Below are 21199 nucleotides of genomic sequence, written 5' to 3'. Positions count from 1 at the left end.
TAAATTGTTATGTGATCATTTTGGTAGTGCTCTCCTGGTAGAATCCTGAGAAATAGTGTGAGTGTTCAGGAATGTCGGTCACTGCCAGTCATTCCAAATCAGTTTTGAAGTTGTTTCACTCTCCATGGTGTCCTGAAGCACCCAAACATTTGGGATGCACTACCTGCCCGCTCCACTTGCTTATCCTGCTTGCACTCAGCTGAAGAAAGGCACAGAATACAAAGTACAAATCCACATGGTACTAGAGGAAGGGAGGGGAAAGGAAGGAAAAAAAAAAAAAAAAAAAGCTGGAGGTTTAAGGTAGGGTCTCTATTGTTTTCTGTGTCTGTACACCACAGTGCTCTGCTTTGCTTGCTTGCTTGCAAGGCAGAGGTTCAGAGAAAGCAGCAGCACAGTTCAATGTCTTGCTGATGCAGTATCTGAAGATGTAGAATGGCAGAAGATAAAAATGTTTCCCAGCTTTCCTGGATCAACTCTCAGTAAATGCAGCCTTACAACTGTTCTGTGACATTCAGATACTTCTTTCTATCTTAGGAAAAGATTAATTCATGTTTAATGAGGTTTCTAAGGAGAAATGAAGGGGGCAAAAAAAAAAAAAAAATCACAGCTTTTCCCCCTCACCTTAACAACTTGAGCAAATAGGGCTAGTCTGATCACTGAAGTGTCAGCTGTACTTGGTCAAATCCTAAGTAGTCAGGTTTTCTTCTATTTTTATTATAGTCATTCTTCTGACAAACAATTTTTGGTGAAGAAGAGCAAAAGCTAAAGACCAGAAATAGCGGTTCACAGAATGTGTTAGATGCATGGTGCTGTTCTTGGTACACAAATGTAGATGCACATGTGAACACAGTCTAATAAACAATTCAAACATTTATTTGAAAACTGTTAACAATACAAATCAGTATGGGAAAACTGAGCCTACTCAGTAATAGTAAGCCAGTACTTTTGCAGAAATTCTTTTGGTTTTGAGACTTTACATAGTACTGCTGTCATGGATTAAAAAAAAAAAAAAAAAAAGCACATCATAAGCATGCCAATTACAAGTTTACAAGTGCTAACAATTTTCATGAGAGTAAGGGTTCATAAAAGAAAGTTCTAGTATAAAGTGCTTGAAATATAAAACTGAATTTTAAGCTTTGTTTTGCATATATATGTCAAACTTTTTAGCAACACAGATGTTTAGTAGTGATGATTTTCCTTGCAAGGCACACTCAACCCTGCTAGACCTGAAACCAGGTTGGGCAGCTTTGTTTGGGCTTGCAGGCACATGTAATGTCTGTGCTACTCCTCTGTCCTTTTCTGCAGAATGTTATTTCAGGGCTTCATGACGCCCTGAATTTCATTACTTTCATTACTTAAGATAGCTGAATTAGTTTGTCTATGGGTGCAAAGGCAGCCAGCATCCTGTCCAAGCTGCTGAGAAGTGACTTCACAGAAGTTAAAACAAATGGTAGCCCTCAGGGTGGAAAGCTATTTTATTTCGAGCCCTCTGAAAAGGCTGTATGTTTATGTAGAGGCACAAGGAAGTCAGCTTTAAGCCTCAGCCTCACTCTCCTTTTACCAATTTATTAACTGACTTAGTTTTCTTAGTAGGAAGCAAACACGGTATTCAATTCGAGTGCCAAATTTCAGGTCAAATAAAAATTCATAAAAAAAAAAAATACTCCAAAGTAACAGAGCATTAAGTGCATGCTTTCTCATCTAAATTATTTTTCCTGTCTGGAACATCTGAAGGCAAGCTGATGGTAATCACAGGTATAAAGCTGATTTGATCCAGGAGAAGGATGCCTCTGAAAAGTAAGATTAGATAGATAAGAAAATGTACCAAACTATTCTTTGTTCCCAAAAAAAAAATTTTTGTTCTTAAAATCTCCCCAAACTTACTTATCTGACATGTTGATTTAAAGTATTATCTCTACTGACACTTATTTCTTGAAAACCTGATGGAAAGCTGGTTCTAACACATCTGTGGCTTCAGGCAGTTCCTTTGATATATTTTCTACATTTTAAAATACCAGTAGTGTTGGCTCTATGCTCAATTTCATAGTAGTCTAAAATTTTCTTCCATCAGAACTTCTTTGACAAGCCCTTATACCTATTTTCTAAGATTAGTTAAAGCCTCTATTTTGATCAGTTTATGATAGAACTCTCAAGACTTGGAATAATGTCATGACTCTCATCTGAGACCAGGTCCTCCACCAAATGAGACCTTCCACTCATTCCTGTCAATTCAAAAATCAAGAATCAAACCTTTACCACTTCTTATAGGACTGCTTTATACAGAAGGCAGAAAAGGATAGGAGGGGAAAAAAAGCGGGGGGAAGGAGGAAAACATTCTTCTAGCACTACAGTCTCTTGGAAAGCTCTGACAAGCCACATGTTCTCAGATTAGAAAAGAAATTACTGCATTCTGGTTTCTGTCCTTATTACTGACCTCTGCCATGGACAGTTTCCATCAGACACTGTTGAACAATTTGATTATCTGGATTTTTTTTTTTTTTTTTTTTTTTTGTTCCTTTTGTTCTGCTTTGTTTGGAGGTTTACAAAAGGCAGTAGTAAGCCACTTACTGTTGTGGTAGGGTGGTTGGTACCAACTCGTTCTTTGCTTTTCCTACTCTAATAAGTTAGCTACCAAAAGTACTCCAAGCTGCCAGTATGCTTTGTGAGGTAGCATGAGGAAACATGATAAATGTTTTGTTACTACAGTTTCTAATCTTCCCATTTTATCAACCCTTCATTTTCCTTGCTCCACCAGAAGCACTAAGGCTGCTCTCATGCCTGGGTAGCTGCACAAATGGGAGCTGCACACAAGGCCATTCAGAGGTGCAGCTGGTCAATCACATTTGAAGACATCAGCTGTGCCTGTTCCAGCTGATGAAGCACACTTCATTGTCAGTCATTTCCCATGAAGGAACACATGGTTCCAAGCATCAGCTCTTCCAGAACTGTCCCAAGCTGCTTAAATAATGGACATGCTTCCCATTTCCAGCACTAAAACTATACTGACTTCTAAGGGGCAGTTCCTGATTCATCTCTCTATCCCTTGTTTTGACAATAGCACGCTCTGAAAAATTAGTGCTGCTGGTATCAGCATACCAATTGAATGAATGAAGCTGTCTGCATGAAGCTGTCTGCAGTCAACTTTATGACCATATTGCTGCCAGTTGTAGCACCAATTGCTATGGCTTCTAACTTGCCTTTACAGATAGCTCCTACTTGGAGATTTCCCATATAATTCCCATTGGCTTTTGCAAAGCCAAGTGCAAGGCCTTTCATGACTACTGTAATGACTTCAACCGCTAGACAGTATGACGAGATTTAGAATTGCTGTTCAGGTCTTGCTTCTACTCTCTTCTCTGTTCTTCTGCACAGCCTTTCTCCTGGTTGGCAATATACTGACTGCGTGCCACGTTAGTGGCTTCTCAAATCATAGTCCTCAGGAGATTTGATAAAATTTGAAGTGAGACAGCCATGCTAAAATATTTCCAGTGACAGGTTTGCCCATTTTTCCTCTGAAATGTCTACATGTCATGTGGTCATTTAGAATGGTAAATTACTGGCAGCCTTTCAATTGAACTGTAGCCACTATCTTCCCACAGAATTAGGTTGCCTCTAATTAAAAGTTTTGGTTTTTTTTTTAATTGATGTTTTGCCTTTATTGGAGGAAAAAATGGCAAAAGTTACTCACTTGTGTTCACATGAAGGGAAAATCACCTTTAAGACTTTCAGAATAAGAGCTGCCCCAACAACTCCAACCACAATGACCTCCATCAAATTAAAGAATATGGGGAACGAGCGAAACCAGAATCTGCACAACCCTTTTCTCAAGTCTTCCACCCATTGGCACATCACCTGCAACCAAACAGGAAAGAAAAACAAGATAGGTTACAAACCATAGTAAGTATGGTTTTTGTAGCTACTGGTAAACCATATTATGTGGCTGTAGATTGAGTTATTTGTGTGTGTGTGCGCACATGCATGTGTGTATAAACGTAAGACAAAACTGATTGCCAACTCAAACAAGTTTCTTCACTGAAGTCTGAGACATATGAAGGCTTAATTTTTGCAAAAGGGAGTCATCCTAGAAGAGTTACCTGACAGGTAAGGCCACTTGGGAAATAAAGAACACATGAACAAAGCAGGTAAAGGCTGTATTTGGGCCTGGTTTAGAGCAGGTACAGTTCCATGATATCCGTGCCTGTCCAGCACAGGAAGGGGTTACTGGCAGCCCACAAGGGTAGCATGTTCTCTACCCTGTCTGGAACTTTCAGTATACTGTTCTGCCCATTCCTCCTCAGCCTTGGGTTATAACGTGTTTCTTTCAGCCACAAACGGGCATGGATCCCATTCCTACTTAATCAGGAACTGTAATTTCTCAAGCCACTACTGTGTTTTTTATGGTGTAAGACCACTGGCCCATCTCCCAGAGTGGCAAACACTTCATGTCTCCAACAAAAATCAAGAAAAACTACTGTAATTTAAAACTTAACAAAACTTAAAACTGTCATAAATACTTAGCTTGACATGATTTAAATATTAGGACTCACTCTCATGAAGTATCTGTGAGGTCAAGACATCACAGGATTTAGACATCCGCTTGATTCCTATATGAGGATTTCTTAGACTACTGCAGAAATTAGTCACTGTCAGATATCTCTCAGAATAGAAAATCCTGGGCTTTATCAAATATTAAGCTGCAAAATAGCAGTCTGAGAAGTTACAACACCAGGTTAGGGAGGAATGGAAATTCTCTCTTCAAGAAATAAGCTATTATATGCTATGTTGCTTTTTTTTTCAAATTAAAAATAAAGCCCAAAACGTGAAGTGCTAGGAATGTTATGCATGTTTTTACCATCTTTAAATGGATATTGTATTTGGTCTTTCCATCAGGAAAACCTACTATCTGAATCTTAAAAATGTTTGGGTTTTTGTCTGTAAAAATCCATGAAGAAGAAAATCTAGTATTTGTGCTTATTTTTGTAGACAATACTAGGAACAGGAGGAAGAAAGTCTATTCTCTCAAACTGTAATATTGATTAACATTTATTTTTTTCAATAGCATTTTCCTATAACTTTTCTCCTAGATATGTTACCAAGTCATATACATTTTCATCCTTGAGAGGAAAAAAAATAGAAAAAAAAAAAAAAGCTTTTCCTTTTTAAGCCAATCTTTAAAGATATATGCCAAAAATTAAATGAAAACAAAACCACCTTATAAGAAGATGGAGGTTCTATCCTAAGAGGGGTCTCGGGTAACTTGCCGGGTAATGTCTCTTCATCTACTGTAGTTTCTGCTTGCTGGATAAGGTACTGACTGGTAGTTTGCAGAGGATCTTGAATATCTGAAGAAGAAAAGCTAGATTAAGTGGGTTTTTTCCTTTTATTTGATTCACTATTCAGGATAATTCAACTAATGATAACATAGAGTTGAAGTAAAACAAAGAAATGCTACATATCTATATTTATGATATAGTTATAAGTTTACAGTGAGAATACAGAAGGCTCACATTTTTTATTTGACTTTAGCAGTGACCTCAATAAGAAGCAGAAGCAGTGTTGCGGTGCAGAATTCAGCGGTGCCATTAGTTGTAAATTTCAGCTGTCCTCAGATAAAAAGTGAGGAAACAGACCAAAATATCCATCTCCTATGAAATCCTTGAGAATTTTTGATTAACAAAACTGAAATAAGACTGAGGCATCCAATAATTTTGTTTGCTTTTAATGTATCGAGGTTTAATAACATAAAAGTATTCTCCAATTTGGAAGTGACCCAGACAGGTATTTCCTTTCTAGTTTTCACTTTCAGTCTCAGGAAAAAGGGGGAGCTTTAGAGAAATTTCTGTCATAGCACTGACAAATAAATTATTCATGTGAGATGTCTGGGTTGCATGTTTACAAGTATCAAGTACTTCAGAGGAAAATAGATTTGAAACCAAAACAAGACAAATGATACCTAGAATGTACAAGAATGGAATTAGGTATAACAAATATGTTTCTGTTCATGAACAAACTGTTCATGAACAAACTGTTATCTTATGTAAAACATGGGAATAACAATATCCTTTTGCCCTTATAAAGCAATATGTGAACCATGGTTAAAAACATTATGTAACAGCTAAGAGACCTACCTTTTCCTGAGAGGTTGGGAAATGTAAATAACATATCGTTGTCCCTAGGGATGGAATACAGCATGCTTTCTTTCAAAGGGACAGTGTAGTTTGAATGCCTAAGTACTCTCAGGTCCTTTACTAAAAGATCCATTTCAGTTACTTCTTCTTGCTGAATCTGCGAGAAATGCAAACATGTTGATATTTCTAAGTTTTAATTAAAGTGAAGTAAGTTGGCATAGAAAAACAATACATCACAGAATATTCTATGCCATTAAGATTTACAGACATACAGATATTACTGACATGAATTTATTATTCATTGTTTTAACTTAACATGTTTTTACAGACTATATTACAATGTATGCTGAACAGATTGGGTCTCTCTCCCCCTGCAAAAACACATGGCATTCAACCTGCGGGCTTTCACCTGTGTCGTTATACAGCTCATTATGATCAGGGAGGCATTTTATGGCAAGGAAAAATCAAGTATGTGAGTAATAACGATACAGGAAAAGAGTACATGCAAATGTTTAGTGTATTGCTGAGACAAGACTAATGCTTTTGCAATAATATGGCTTTTTTCAACACCCCAGAGAGATTCTACTGGGATTGCTCATTGTTGCATTTTGTTTCTTAGCTTAAGTTTGTATTCCTTTTCTTTAAAGTCATATTATTCAAAGCAGGCAGCATTATAGTTTTCTCCTCCTCTTCCAAGTGATGCATTGGACCCACTTCATTTAATAATTGCTACAAGCACATTTATATAGAAAATAGCATAACTACTGATAACAACAATAACTGCTCTGTGAGGCCAACAATTAACAGAAACCCAAAGTGTGTGTGACCAAGATTATAACTGCAACAAAAAATTCTAACAACAGAAGAGGAATGCAGCATGCGATAAAAGTTAGTCTCAGTCATGCTTTCAGAGCCATAGGCCATCTCATTTTGCTTTTAACATACAAAAGAGTGATACAACAAAATAGATGACTTAGTGTCAGCTGATAACTAGCAAGAAAAGAAAGCTTCTGATCTAAAGGAACAATTTAACATACCAGCATTAGCTTTCTAATTGTTCTTACCAGCTCCCTATCAAAATCTGAAACATGTTTTGCTGTTTAGTTTGCGATCTGAAATAATATAACACTATTGTGTAACAACTGAAATAAAACAGGATATTTGAGCCTCTAAACTGTGGAATAAACACATCATTAGAAAAGCTTCAAATCTCTCAGTGAGACCATCATCTTCATTAATAGAGTCAAATTTGAACAGGATGCGGATCCCTATTAAAAAAATACTACATGCCAATCATGCAATTAATTAAGGATCAATGGTATTATCAGCATTCCACCATTAAAAAAACAGCAGGCATAAGCTAGTTTCAAAGGAACCAGGCCTCATATAAGAAGCAAATATGCACTAAAAAAAAAAAAGATATTTTTGCTGGTTGCCGCAGCTGTATCTTCTTATTTTTCCCTGAACTTCTCATGTTTAAAAAATAACTATAGCTTAGAGGTGATTTTGAGAAATAAGTGCTGCACACTTTTATTCTCAGTTGCAACAGCAACTGTGCAGAGTTAATTTCTTTTGTTTTTGCTATTTACCTCAAATCTATGGTCAACAACAAGATTTGTATTCAAATTAATTAATTAGTTTGCTTACAAAATATGCTAAGGCTAAACTCTGAGATGGTCTTTTATAATGAGCACACCCGCCTTAAGAGTTAGCTGCTGCAAGCTGCTCTTCATGCTACATGCTTCAAACACTTTGTTAGACTGGAATAAACAACAAGGCAAAAACTCAAAACACAGAATGAACATGTCCCTTTATTAACTTTGTGAATTGTTTTGTAGAGGAGATATTGCATGTGAGCTCAATTTTCCTTGCATAAAAGCAGGCTTTGAAAGAGTGTACAACAAAATTAACAGCATTCTTAGAGAATTATCCAACTCCTAACTATTAAAATAAGAACAGAAGCACCATGTTTCTAATAAGAGAAATTAAAACTTGAAGACTCTTCACAAAACACCCCAGCTGCTATACAGATGGTGAGGTAGTTTGGTATTAACTCCCTTAGTGCTACAAGAGCTAGCATTAGATTATATACATCGTGTTCTAACCACCACTCTATGCATGTAAACATTTAAATCTTTGGTAACTATAAGCCTCTCCTAAATCCAAAACGAGGGGAGAGAGAGAGGGAGGAAGGGGGGGAGAGAGAGAGGGACGGAGGGAGGGAGGGAGGGGGAGAGAGAGAGAGAGAGTGTGTGTGTACATACATATATGTATATATTTTACCTGTTTTCCATCAATTTCTGTCACTTCTTCCTGAATGACAATCAGCTGCAAATCAGAACTGGATGCCAAAGGCCACTCATGAACCATGATGCGAACACTGACAGTTCCCAGCCGCTGCTGATCTGGTAAATTATCCAAGCTTCCATTCTCCACTGTTAACACATAATGTGACAGTTTTCAAAGAGAAATCACCCCATCTAGAAGTGGTACACAACCAAATTCTCCATGGGGCAAATGGCTGCAACCCTGACACACAGTACACAGACTTTGTACATGTACCTTCTAAATAAAAAGTCATTACATCACATTACAGCTACAGAGGGCCACTAGCATCAAACCAGAGATGCCCTAACAGCTGTACAAAAGTCTGTTCTATGCTAATGTCTTTCACATTTCCAGTAATTGCTATTCCAGACATTACTAATCTAGGTAACTCTAAGATAAAACAGATGCTATGATTTTTATCAGTGTATCACCAAATCACACTAAGAGCAGGTCTCATACAATGTAAGGCTGTGAACAGCAGCAGCACTAAATGATCCTAAACCTGAGGGACCTTTACAAGCAGTGTGGCATCCCTGACCGAGGTTTGCATTTGAGCACTCTGAGTGGCATTCCTTGGCTTCGTTATTACTGTACTCTCAACTTAGTTGTCCAAAGGAGTTCGTAAGAGTAATGCCACAGCCCAGCCAGCCACCTGTGTAAACATCTTCATTCACATAACATCTTTCTTCCTTTCAATACAGGAGACAATATCCTACACCTCCAAATTTGTTCTTCTCGAGATATTTGCTTAACTTGGGTCACATTTTCTTTCGAGTGATTTTAAAGAAACCTGCTGCTCTGGATTCCAGTGTTTTTAGCTGTAATACACAGCTCTTTCACAGACCTCTTACACTAGGCTCAGGATGAGTGACAGTTCTCTCATATACGTTTTTTCCGGACACTCTCCACCGCCCCATTGCTTTCATATGTGACTATGACACCTCAAATTCTCTTCCTAACCCAAAGCCTTTAAATACTTCAACAACCTAATCTTCCACAAGTAGTCAGATAATTGCCTTTCTAATCTCTTTGTTTCTGCATAAACTTGGTATCTTCCTAAATACCGTGCCTTTACTGCAGGTGAGGGTATGCTAGAACTGAAAGTGGCTCATGCTGCAGAAGTGCAACAGTGGAGGTCACAGAAACCTATTTGACATACACATATCAAGGCACACAAATTGAGACTGAATTGGTCACTGTACCTAAGCCACTGGTGCTGTCTGTCACTCATAGAGCCCAAGAGGCTCCGTGCAGGAAATGTTTGACTTGTATCTTTCAGTTACACGGTAACATGTCAACGTGTTCATTTGTTTTAAGCTATGACTCTTTTCTTCCTTAAACTATTCTGCCTTTTTTAAAAAACATAGAAAAATACTTTTGTGCACTGTTTAGCAATATCTTCCATTGTGAAAATAAGTGATATAAAGAGGGAAAGAAGGAACCATTCCCATAGGTCTGAGCCACAGCACCAATCTGGTTGCTAAATGTTTTCTGAATTATAGCAGCAAGTATCCATTAACTGGCAGAAGCCTAAAAGATACCAAGTAGTGTAGTCTCCCTGTGTCCCAGCCCTCCCCATGTGCCATTCCACTCAATCCCTGCAACCTTCAATAGGAGCTGAAGACAATCACCCTTCTGAGAGAGCCTCGAGTGAGGATACAGGCGTCAGGATCAGCATGACAGCAATGCCAAGACAATACCCGTTAGGAAGACCTGGTCTCTATTCTAATGTTCAAGAGCATGAATGTTTGGCTCAGTTTTGACTTCACATATAGATATGCAGGTGGATATTTTTCTCTGGTATAAGAGACCAAGTCGCAAGTATCACACTATTCCTTTAGCATTTTACAAATGTTATCTGAATCTACTGTGAGGACTTGGCAAACAGAATTAACATCATTTTATAGATGACAGAGAAGTACTGTTCAAAGGACCCAGACATAAACAAGGAGATACAGAATTCCAGGTTCCTAGCTCCCAGGTTTGTTTTTTTCTCATTGTTTCAGATTTACACTCATAATTGTAGTCACTTCAAGCTATACAAGTGTGATTTGGGAAATTCATGGGAACAATAGTAGGGAGTGCTCAGCATCTCTCAGAATTAGACAATAAAATCGTATCTATTTTTCTGGAGTCAATTACCTTGTAGATAAATTACATTTTGCCATGTTTTTCTATCCTAGGGTGAAAAAAAAAACAAAGATAGGAACAATAGGAACATAACTATCCCAGTCAAAAATCCCCAAATTACTGCCCTCCCATCCTAGAAAAGAAATAGTGTCAAATTAATAATTGATCATGCTTTGAAGGGAAGCATTCAAGAGACAAGGTCATGGCTCAGAGAAGCAATTTAAAAAAGCATTAGTACTTTTTAAGTAAATACATGATTGTAAAGAGAGGATGATCTCAGAAACCAGGCTAGAGACTGACTGTGACTGATCCATCAAGAGATCATTCTGCATAAAATAAAAGCTTAAATCAAAAGAGCATAATAGCCCCTGTTTAATTAATTAATTGGTATGCTCTGTGTATGAAAAATCACAGTGCTCTCTGGTCTTTCAGAAGAGGTGCAGCACTGAATCAATGGAAAAAATAGCAGTTTCAAAATCATTATAGGATATTAACCATTAGCAAAATTGAAGTATTTGTGCTTTAACAGCCTATCCAGGAGAAACTTGTTTGTCTCAATAAACATAGAAATGAGATAATTAAAAGATCTTCCTAACACTAATTCATATGTTGCTATTGAAACTCTTTTTGGATAAATGCCAACCAACCTAGGGAGACAGCCATTACCAGGGTGGAGTTGCATCCTTCTGTTTACATTGTCTAGCTTGTAGTTCAAAACATTCTTTTGAAAAGACAGGCAGAGCCTGGATTTCAGATTAAATCATGTACATCTAAGCATGTGAATGTGACTTAAAAACAAGGCAGCACACTTCCCCCCACCATTTTAGTCGCAAATTTCTCCTAATTCAGGAAATGATTTGCTTCTACAATGCTCAGTTTTGGAGAGCATAAGAACATGTAGTTGTTGTCAGATTTGGTTGCTGGATAATAGGGAAGCAAAATACACACAAAGAAAAATTTAAGAATACTCACAGATTTTTGTTTGACATGTTATATGGGTAACCCCGCTCTTCATAGGAAAATCATTTAGATATACCTGTCCATTAACATAGGTGATATTAAAAACAACCTGAAAGACAGACAGACAGACAAAATGAACGTATGCTTCTTATGCCCCTATGCTACAATTCTGTTTGCAGAGGAACACACTTAATACCGACTGAAGTCACACAAAACAATGTATTCTCATCCACAGGCAGAGCTTGTTTCACTGCATATTAATTCATTGAATAAATAGAAAGACTTGACAAACCTGCCCTTTGTGAAATTCTCCATTGGTTTTCAGCATCAATACATTGACTCTGATTGTTTCCTGGAAAACAATAATGGAGAGAGATGTAAAGTTTTGTAAGAAAATGCATAAGCCATTGCAAGCTACAAGCAACTTTGACACTCTATACTGACATAGAGACTGTGTAATACAATTGAGCACATTCCTAGACTATCTAGCAAACGGAGGAATACGCTTACTTCTTCTACGTAAGGTTTTTCTTTCCCCCTTTTAATAGATTAGTGAGAAAGAATGATTGCTGCTTTCTCTTAAGCAAAAGTATAATTTTAAAAATAAAGGTAAAAAGTAAAAACAAAGCAAAATGCTCAGGAAAATGTTATACAGTAATAGAGTGGAAACAGAATCTCTCGAATCAGCTGAAACAGAACAGACTTAATACAAGATGTTGTCAGATTCTCTACCTCTGTAAGGTACAAAAATGTTATCTAAAGGTTTGTTAAGTGTTCCACTTAAATTACATTTCACTTGAAGACTTAAGACATAATGGTAGCCTACTCTAAGCAAAATTCAGTTTTCTCAGTCTCAGCAGTAATCCTCATCCTTTTCTTTGGTTATCATTCCCAAATTATGCCACACAGGGCTCATCCAAACAGCTAATAGGGATTTACTTCCTGTTTTCAAACCCCAGTTGCTGTAATTTATTGCTTCTTCTATGAATGTTCGAGCGATGTCTTCTCTTTTGTCATTCTGTCCTCTCATTTCATCCTTGTAATTTCAGGGGCTCTTTTGCAGATGGGCCCTTAAATTTCCAAACTTGCCCCTGACAAAACCCATATACAAAATAACCTCTCTTGGAAACAGACAAAAGTAATGATTGCCACACTACTTTCCTGAGCCACCTCTTCAACAGCAATGGCAAACTCCCTCTTTGCCTTTTGGGAGCCTTAAAGGATTCTGTCTTCGTTTTCCACTGGAGGACTAGTCTCCAATATTTTCAGCATCTTTTTTAGCTCTATGTTTGTGTCACAGTTTTACACCTCACAGCTAAAAAGTAACACTTGTCTTCATAGAAAGTTGAATTTGCCAAGACTTGAAAAACAAACAAATAAAAAACCGACACACAATTCCCACCCCCACTCCAAGGTTTTTGATCGTCATTTTTAGAAAACAATGAATTCTACGAGGAATAAAATACATGAAATATAGAGCACCCAACACAATATAGTCACAGATAATGAACAGAGCTCTGAAGCACACCTGTAATACAAAAAATTCCTTACAACAACTGGCACTGATTCATTTGCCCAGGACTATCACAAACTGAAAAACATTCAAATATGATTCAAACAACATTCAGCAGGAATCAGGCTTTAGCGTGGTTTATAGTGTGGTTTATAGCGTGGTTTAAAATCCAGTACAGATAGCCTTTTGTTTGGAAATTACTCAACACTGATATTTCACCTACATATGTAAGTTAGTTGGAAAAGTCTTTGGCCATTGAGACTGAAAAGGCAAATCTCTTCCCAATGATTTTTCTAGGAAATGTTTATATTGACTTTTCTCCAAAACTCAAATCTTAGCCATTGAAAGTAAAGGAAAATCATCAGTTTAGTCAGATAACTGGAAGTCTATTACTGAAAATATAAATCAGATTAATAGAAAGATCACAGGATCCATTCTGTTATTTCTGTTATCTATAATTTCTTCAAACCAAATATTTTTTTAAAAATCCCCCAAACACTTAGCTCTTTATCTAGCACTCAGAGTTGTACTTCTTTTACAGCCTCACATTGCACAACAGATTACTAAATCTTTGTGTCAAGACTTCCTACGTTTTTCTATCTACTGAGAATTAAAAGGGCCTCAAGGATGGATTTTCCAGAAGTCTTAATCTTCCTTCAGTTTTTAAAGCTTCAAAGGAAATTTGAGCTCCTTTATGCAGAAAACATTTTGCAATCTTTTTTTCCAGCATCTCCAATGTGACTCACTGAAATTATAAGAAAAAGGAAGTGACTGATAGCCAATAACTAGTAAAAAAAAAAAAAAAGGATAATTTCCCACACAATTTTTTAAAAAGGAAATGCTGTGTTTGAAAATGAATGGGGGAAAAATGAATATGCTTACTATTGAGCATTAAAGGTACAAACTGAACTATATGTGATGGGGAGGTTTAAGACAGTTTTCAATTCTGTTATGACTTAATGTCCAAAAGCACAGTCATGAATTAAGGTATACAGGTAATATGCACTTGAAGAGCATTATGAGAGTGATGAAGAAATTAAAACATTTCAGTGGATCATTTCTATGCTGTCAAAGTTACAAAAAATAGATCATAGCACACAGACAGTTAAGACACCTGAGCTGATACAACAGTTTGCTGCTCCTGCCACCAAAAGACACAGAACAGCTCTCCCCTCTCCCCCACATCATCCTTCCCTCTCATTTGTGCCAGGAGTCAGTGAGCCAATTTAGCTCATTAAATTGGCAGGAAATCATTCATTTTATTCCTGGTCTATTTTTCTGTCAGTTCAACAAGCAAAGAAGAGTCAAGCAAGCACCAAAGACAGTGCAAGGGATGGGATGCAAGTATGCAGCTGGGAGGAGGGAGCAGGTCTACTCATTTTGGCAGCTACAAGCTGTTGGATTGGCTCTGCTGTATGGCCTACCATCCTCCCAATATCTCCTCTGATCAGAGCTAAGATGATAGTGCATCTCCTAAACTGCACAGGTTCATAAAACTGCTCACTAAATCAGAGAAATGTTTAGTATTTCAGTACAGCTGTTACGCCATGACCCTTGCTATTCTGTGTTCATAGGCAATGGAGAGCTCAAATTCTTGCCATTCTTGTGATCCTCACTTAGTTCACATTCAGATCTGACAAGTTCTTCTACTGATGACTTACCATATTCTGTACTGCCATCATGCCATGTCCAAATTTGTCAGGCTAGAAGCATTTGCTCCTGATCAATCATATGTTCTTGTTTTGCCTCTTCACTAAGCAGTCTCACAAGACTGTTGCCAACTTTGCTAAGAAACACTCCAAATAGATAACAAAGTTTTGGTGCTGTCAGGTAATCAAGTTTAAATTGTTCTTGCTCTGAATATACTCAGACTGATACAAAAACATCTCAAGGTCCCATAAAATCAGTAGGCTGGAAAGGACCTCAGTGTATAATCTAGTCCTGCTTGTCCAGAGGCAGAACCAACTATAGCTATCATTCCTGACAGATGTTCATTCGACTTGTTCTTAAAGCTCTCTAGTGATGTTCAAAAACTTCATACTCCCCTCAACTACTTACTGTAGTGCTCAAATATCTTTATTATTAAAAAGTTTTCCTTAATATCTAACCTGAACCATCCATGCTGTAATTTAGGTTGTTCATTACTCTTTGCAACATCTTCCTATGAAAAATAAGTGTCATCTTCAACCATTCAGTCTTCCCAATTTTATGTTAATGCTCCAAGCTAACTTTTTCTTGAAGGTCAGCTCCTCACTGCTGTCTACCATAGCTTCCCACTGGTCTTTCCTGAAATGCCGCACCTAAAACTCAATAGGGTTTGCTGTGACCTAACTACTATGGCCAATCTTCCTGACCCTATAAGCCCCATACTCAAATCTACATAACCACAAGACGCATACCAAACATACTGAAAAGTGGGGCAGGAGAGCCAGGGATCATCCCAGATGGCTCATTTTCATCCACAGCAGAGGATGTATGATACACAGCATTCCCTCTGCTAACAAAATCCCATTTGGTACCATCTTGATATCTGCTCAAGAACCATGTGTTGTTAATGCTCGTTGAACTGGGTGGAAAACAGACTGGGCAGGCCAACAAACCTTGAATCATGCTTTCCTGATGAGATGACTGAACTGAAAATCATCCTTCTTAGAACTTCAGTCATAACTCAAATACACATATGAAACCATCTCCATCTAACCATCTTTCCACTCTAGAGGTTAAAACTCACAATCTTATGAAACACCCTTTAATTTCAACAGAGGAAACATTTCTGTTACCATAATAAGATTCTCTACTTAGAAAAAACAGATTTGCTTTACAGATACCTCTTACAGCTATATGCCTCAGTACTAAGAAAAGCAAATAAGAAACTCCACGATTCATTTAGTGTATCAAGAAAATGTTAGGCCAGTCCTGTACAAATGAAGTCACCAGGAGCCAGACCTGGGCCCTATGCTTTAATCCATAATATTGCACTGCCAAGTTCTGGAGAAGCCTGAACTAAGAGTATAAAACTTACTGTTTATAGCTTACAATACACTTTTGAGCATTAATATCATCTTAAATTACAAAACTGCATGAAATTTAGATGAACCTTAAGATGTCCTGAATTCATCAATATTCACTAAAACCAGCCCCATAATTATTAATGCTGAGAAAGCAGATTTTTCTCCTGAGTTTTCCTAAGATTTGTCATCAGCATTGCTCCAGCAATGCTATTTACAGCTGTAATAGCCACAGTACGTGTAAAGAGGACAGCACTTCTACCACAACTGTATGACATTCTCGTCTAGGAAAGGGGACTGTAATAATAGTGTGGCAATATACCTTCCAGAATTTTTGTGAACTAATGAATTTTTGTGAACCTGAATCAATAAAGAGATGCAAATGCTGAGCATTTTCTAATGCCTTCTCTTTCACCTTGGGCTACAATGGGACCCAGGAGCATAAGTGGGGCAGTACAACTACAGTGGCAGAAGAGCAAAATGGGGAAAAGATGGCAGCAAGAAATACAAAGCATCTAACATGACTTAAAGGGGAATATTTACTAATTATCTTAGAGACTCTCCCTAACAACGCCGCGCAAATAAAGCTACAGGGCACATTCACCTAATTCTAGCCTTTTATGAAAAACGCCATGCAAGACAAAGTTGTTGAGTCTAATCATGCAGGAAACTCAAATGGATCTGTCTACAGAATCAGGGGACAGGAAAACTTCTTCCACAGGCAGCAGGTACTTGATGCAATGCGTCAATGTGTCTCTCTCTCTACAGTTCCTATCAGTACAGGATAACTGTTAAATCCTGAACAACTGCATTAGTCACATAAACCCCATCTACCAATTCAGCCACTACCAGCCAGCCCACTTAAAGCGCAGCTGTTCTCTATTGATGTTCTCTGAACAAGGCTTTTTCTGCGCTAGAAGGCTTGTGGGAAGTGCAGCAGGCAGCACTAGGAACAGATGGCATGATGCCTTACAAGATGGCCAGCTGTACAGAGAACTGGAAGGTCTACAATTCTCTCACAGCAGCTATGCAGACCCAATTGGGATATCCTGTTTGCAACAGGAAAATATAAAGGCCAAAGGCAGCTGCCAAACAGATAAGAAATAGTCAAAACTAATGTCTGTTTCTAAATTTGAAGAGATTCTGGGAAAGAATCTCTTTGTTAAAACGAACAAACAAAAAAAGCTACCATCGAAACTTGTATCACTTGAGTCTTGTCTGACCTAGTACGTACGTGGAAAATTGGCTCCAAAAAAGTCTAAGGTTGTGATCTGTGCCTCTTATAATTCTTCAGTCAGATTCAGAATATAGCTATGTTGTAGCATGAGCCTTCACTGTAATCAAACATAACTAGATTAAGAAATAATCATGGCAGCATCCTTGATAGGTTTGCAGGACAGTAATTACATTCCATCATATTTTACAAATTTTTAGTAAAAAATCTTCCCTAGCAAGGTTTGGCATTATTTGGCAGTATTTGCTTAAGTAACTAAAGCCAAACTAGCCTTGTTAATGCATCAATCTAACACAACGATGCTTTTGCTTTACTTTTATTTCCTGAACAAGCATATTCATATTCCTTCCTTGCTTTACAATGATTCTTAATAAAATACTGCTTATGCCCGAGGTATGCTAGAATTAATCACCTATGCTTTCTCTCTATTAAGTCATCTCACATTATGAATATTTTATCAGGAGTTTTAAAGGCAAATACTTAGTTTCACAACAGGAGATGGTTACATCACACTGCTTTTATTTAATCAAATATACATGGAAAGATTATGTGAAATCTTTCAAGTATAAGGTTCAGAACATGCACCAGGCTGTTAATAGAGAAACTGGCATAAAGCTATGAAAAAAATATTTCAATATGTCATTATTAACAGGTTTCTTCTCTGATTAAAATACATGACACCCACTGCATATGTATTCAAAGACTTGAGGTAGTGAAGACTACATTTTCTGTTGTGAAACAATCCAGCCTACACAGATGTTTCTTGCAACAAATAAATAATCTGAAAACAATGTTTTTCAGGCAACTAAATTAAAAAGAAATCTTGCAGGTGAGTAAAACATTTAGAAAGAAAACAGTTAAACCTATGTTATCAAAATGCAATGGAGTAAACAAACTTCACAGCACTCAATTCACTGTTCTTTTAGCCAGTTCCTATCAGCACAAATGTAAAACCCCAAATCTAATGCCTGACCTAGTATCAGAAAAATGTTGTTTCAATGCAAAGGTCAGCTCTCTTGTTGCATCGTTCCCTATATTTTTTTACTTCATCTAATATTAATCAATCTGTAACCCAGTTTTACGTATCCATATTTCACAAGGAGAAAGAAAAACCAAAACACATGCTAATGCTTAAAAAAAAGTCTCTATTTCAAAATGGCTTATTTAAGAAATGACAAGCATTGCACAACAATGGAGGCGTTCACATTCCAGAGCTTAACAAAAGCTTTTCAGATATAAAGAATTACATACACGTTATTCTAGTGTTTCAAGGTTGTTCTCAGCCCTTCCATTACAGTTTCTCTCTACCACCATAGCCTTTAACTTGGAGGGAAACTTCAGTATCATATACAAGTATTACAAAATGTGAAGCTATCAGTAGTATTCTGCCAGTATTATAGAATACACAATCACAGTATCCATCAAAGCAAAGCTAAAAACGGTGATTTTCTAAGAACAGGCAGCATCAACAAGTCTGCAGTCCCAAACCATTCTGAGGAAAGCTCATGTGCACCCCATTGCCATCCTTCGTTGAGCTCATGGTGTCTGAGTTTGACAGCACAGACACAGTTCCTGCTCTGCCTATTCCTGCTGCCAAGGCCCTTCCATTCCTGCCAGGCTGCCATTAATCAGTTCGTGTTCAGACATGAGCAATTCTTCTACTCAAAGCTCTCTTGAGACGTGCTGTTCCTTCTACATCAAAAATGATCCTGTATTTACTAAAATGAGTGCACAAGGAAACATAAGTTGGATTTTTTTTTGAGATTAAAAAAATATATTAACACCATATGTTCTCTTTTTGACTCTTAAGTGCTTTTCTGTGCATTACTCATACCACTATACTATCTTACCTATGACATTATATAGCAAAAAAGGTGCAGGCGCTCCCAGACTAGCAAAAGCTGTACTGATCAACACCTAAGCAGTGCAGCACAATTGGATGGTCTCAAACCAACCAACAGCATGGCTATGCACAAAAGGCATCTCAGCCCAGTTTGTAAGTCAGGTCTTACTAGCACTCTACAATTGTAGCTCTCCTATTTCTGACCGCAAGCTGGTTGCACACAACCAGCTCAGGCATCTCTGCACCACGCTCACTCACACTTTCCGATCCAAAGACAGCATGGGCAGATGTGCCTTCACATCTTATATGCCTGCCAGCTGTGATAGCTTCCACACTAAAACCTCACCTTAATAATGTTAAAGTGTGATAGTTTCTGGTAACAAGGTACGCAACAGTATAGATCTACATTCCATTGTTATTTTACGTGTCCTCTTGGTAAATTCAAGATAGCATTCCCTCTCTCAGAAGGGGGTAAGCAGAGTACCTGAGTACTTGGACACAGCCTTCTCTGCTCTCTTGAAGTCAGGCCTGACTTCAAGTATGGATGTAATTTTGTGGGTATTTAAAGATCTAGATCACAATTTTGAAATAAGAGTTCCTGATGCTAAGCCCACCTCCTTCAAATATCCAAAAAGAGAAGCAAAAACCAGGAAGTAAGCCCAGAAATCCTTTGCAGCACGGGATGTGTCAGGGCTGGGCCTGTGGCGGGCTTTCTTCGACAGGCTTTATTTTCACACACAAAAAAAAAAAAAAAAAAAAAAAAAAAAACTTGGGAGAGAGTCATAATAAATTCACTTGCACAACAGAAATTTTGAATTGACTGCACAAGTGACTACAAACCCTCTTACCTCTTTGTGATTTCACACTTTGAAGTTCATGACTTTTATAATTAGAGCATGTATATTATGATTTAAGCACAGGTACAAGAAGTACCCAATCCTTTTTCGTAATTCGAGAGGTCAAAACTCACCACCATCTCAGCACATCTTTTTATGCTCACAGAGAGCACCTCTAAATAGAAGAAAAAACTCCATTCTGCTCTTTAAAAAGCAAAACAAATTTGATTTAATACTAATCTTATTAAGATACAGCGTAGGTAGTGAAATAGGAAAAGAGACAGCACTATGCCTCATAATGTTCCAAAACCTTTCGTTGGTCCAACAAATTTTGTTGGTTCGAGTACAGAAATCATTAGGAGCAGATGTGGACTTAATAGTGCATATTTCTATAGCACAGAACCATAAAGATGTGGACAGACACATGTATAAAATATAAAGTAAATACACCCACATTAGATTGAAATACTAACAACTTCTCTTTTTTTTTTCCTCTCAACCTGTCGTGTACTTATTTCAGCATATCAAATCCTCTTGTAAACTATTAAAGGAGGAGGTGGAAACATTACATGGATAGTAAACTAGTTCGTGGCAGATGTGTAATTTTGATTTGCTGTACCATTTTTATACATTTTACCCTGAAAGGTATTTGAACAGCAGCACGAGGACTGCAGGTAGAGGTAACAGACCTTAACAAGTGCTACAGCTGGGAAAAGATCCTCACGCTCCACACACCCCCTTCGGGGCCACCACCTTCGCCTCCTTTTCCCAGCTGTGTCAGTGGCTCCCAAAGGCACTACCGCCTCCGCCACTTCAGCCCACGGCACGGCCGAGGCAATGAGGGCCACCCCCAGCACCCCGGAAGAGGCCGGCTCGCCCCTCCGAGGGGACCTCGCCCCGCCACCCCAACGGCCGCCCCAACCGCCCCAACGGCCGCGCGCCCCCGGCCCCTCCCCCCCGCCGGGTACCTGGCCGAGCGGCCGCGGGCTGGCGGGGCCCAGCAGCCCCGCGACGACCGGGGGCAGCATCAGCAGCAGCAACCGCCCGCACGGCCCCAGCGCCGCCTCCATCTTGCGACCCGGGAATTAAAACAAAGTGAAACATCAACAAGCGGCCGCGGCGACAAGAGGCGGGGCCGGCGGCGGCAGCGGGGAGGGAAGAAGCGGGGGGAAGGAGGGAGCCGGGCGGCGGCAGCGGGCCGCCAGCTGGGGGCGGGGGG

At 38.4% G+C, this 21199-nt stretch overlaps 1 protein-coding gene across 1 annotated transcript; it reads right to left on the bottom strand.

The window, feature by feature from the left end:
* Window positions 1–852: 852 nt before the first annotated feature.
* GINM1 (glycosylated integral membrane protein 1) lies at window positions 853–21199 on the bottom strand. Its single transcript, XM_062573722.1, has 8 exons — window positions 20949–21199; window positions 11839–11898; window positions 11559–11655; window positions 8412–8563; window positions 6129–6285; window positions 5212–5342; window positions 3689–3852; window positions 853–1790 (listed from the first exon to the last, which is right to left on the bottom strand). The coding sequence occupies exons 1-8, from the start codon at window positions 21048–21050 to the stop codon at window positions 1682–1684; spliced, it is 972 nt and encodes a 323-aa protein (XP_062429706.1). The 5' UTR covers window positions 21051–21199; the 3' UTR covers window positions 853–1681.

Source organism: Rhea pennata, chromosome 3 (assembly GCF_028389875.1).
Source record: "Rhea pennata isolate bPtePen1 chromosome 3, bPtePen1.pri, whole genome shotgun sequence".
NCBI classification, from domain to species: Eukaryota; Metazoa; Chordata; class Aves; order Rheiformes; family Rheidae; genus Rhea; species Rhea pennata.
Note: the sequence above shows the minus strand (reverse complement) of the source record. Positions and strands in the feature narration are given on the sequence as shown.